This window comes from Aplysia californica, unplaced genomic scaffold (genome assembly GCF_000002075.1).
Source record: "Aplysia californica isolate F4 #8 unplaced genomic scaffold, AplCal3.0 scaffold00662, whole genome shotgun sequence".
Taxonomy (NCBI): domain Eukaryota; kingdom Metazoa; phylum Mollusca; class Gastropoda; order Aplysiida; family Aplysiidae; genus Aplysia; species Aplysia californica.
In genome coordinates, this window is record NW_004797932.1 from 301,260 (window position 1) to 302,798 (window position 1,539).

The 1,539-nt window shown below is 43.0% G+C and overlaps 1 protein-coding gene across 1 annotated transcript in view; it reads right to left on the minus strand.

Moving 5' to 3' along the window:
* Window positions 1-326: 326 nt before the first annotated feature.
* LOC101846309 (2-succinylbenzoate--CoA ligase) overlaps window positions 327-1,539 on the minus strand; it is a gene marked incomplete at its 3' end in the record, with an annotated part of 14,273 nt that continues 13,060 nt past the window's right edge. The window contains 2 exon segments of the mRNA XM_013087944.1: window positions 327-394; window positions 1,362-1,513. Coding sequence (XP_012943398.1) covers window positions 327-394; window positions 1,362-1,513 — 220 coding nt within the window.

Here is a 1,539-nt window from a genome sequence, read left to right on the forward strand (position 1 = left end):
GCATGTAATACACTATTGGACACAATCATATGCACTTTTTTTCTACTAATCAGATGGCGTCAATCTCATAGAAATGGGCAAGGGAATAAAAAAAAGATTTAAAAAAAACAACTCAAGGCATCCCCCTGATCCAAGCTCTCCGGCTGGTGGCACGGAGACGTCTCTTTCTTCCCGCGACGCCCAAAAGGGTCTATAAGCGGCGGATGATAGTAGAGTAAAAGTAAAGTCATCTTCAGGTGGCAATATTATATTCTAAACCCACAGACCCAGTGTCCAGCCTGCGCCTCTACATTCCTGGTCTGTTCATTCCTGTTCTGCTCACTTACCGACAAAATTCCTTCACTCTGTCAATGGTGATAGCGTCATCGTTTCTCGGTATGACGCATGCGCACATCTGGCCAAGGAGCAGAAACAGAACACTTTTGTAAACCTCAACTAGTGTGTAACTAAAGTATACTTTTCATGATAAAAAATAAGCATTAGCCTAAAGAGGGGGTGACAAGTCTTGTAACACATTTCTCTACCATAACCTATGAGGAGAGAGGGGGAATAGGAATTTTTTAAGACTCCAGGCGTGTTCTTTCGGAGAACGGGGTTAATTCTGCTGAAGCCAATCTTTCAAATGACCTCCACTATATTGAAAAACAGTTCGCTCAAAACAGAAATTAAAAGATTCAGAGAAAATTAAAGAAAGCATGAAAATATTTATCCTTCATCGTATAATAGCACTCTCCCTTATTTCTCCCAGACTGTTAGCAATAATGCCATCATAGGATGTGTACTATATGATCTCCAAACTCCATCAGCCGTACTCTCAACAAGATTGCCCTCGTTTACTTTACTGACTTAACACCACAGACACAAGACAGAAAAATCAATGATGGCGAAATGAGGTGTCTCCGCAAAACCATCAACGCCACCAGAAGAGACCGCATAAGAAACGAAACCATACGTCTACAAACTGGAATACCACTAGTTTAAAAATTCATAGAGCGTCAAAGAATCAAATGGTTTGGACATCTAACCAGAATGCCCCAGAAACAACCAGCGGCTAGAGCTTATAACATAAGAATCCAGCTTCATCAAATCAAGAGGAAGACCAAGAAAGACCTGGAAGGATGGGGTTAAAAAGTTCCTGGAACAACATAACATATCTAGGCCTATCACAGACGTTACACACCTAGCATAGGACAGAAACTTGCACTTCCCCTCGACATCCTAAGGATACCATAGGAAGGATAAAGTAAACTTAAATGTAAGTACTCCACAGACAGCATTTGCTATGACTTCCTTCACCGATGAGTGAATCATCGTTCCTCAGTGTTGAAGAATGGTGCTCGGATATATAAAGATATATAAACCTGTATGATCCCTTTGTCGTCCTTGAGCGAGACGACCTTGACCTTCCAGATGCCGGGGCACTGATTGACCTTCTCCTCGATCTCCCGCGGAAAGATGGGCACGTTGCCCCGGATGATGGCGTCTACCTTACGGCCCAGGACAAACAGCTGCTCTGAGAAAGAGGAGAAGGCGGGGTGG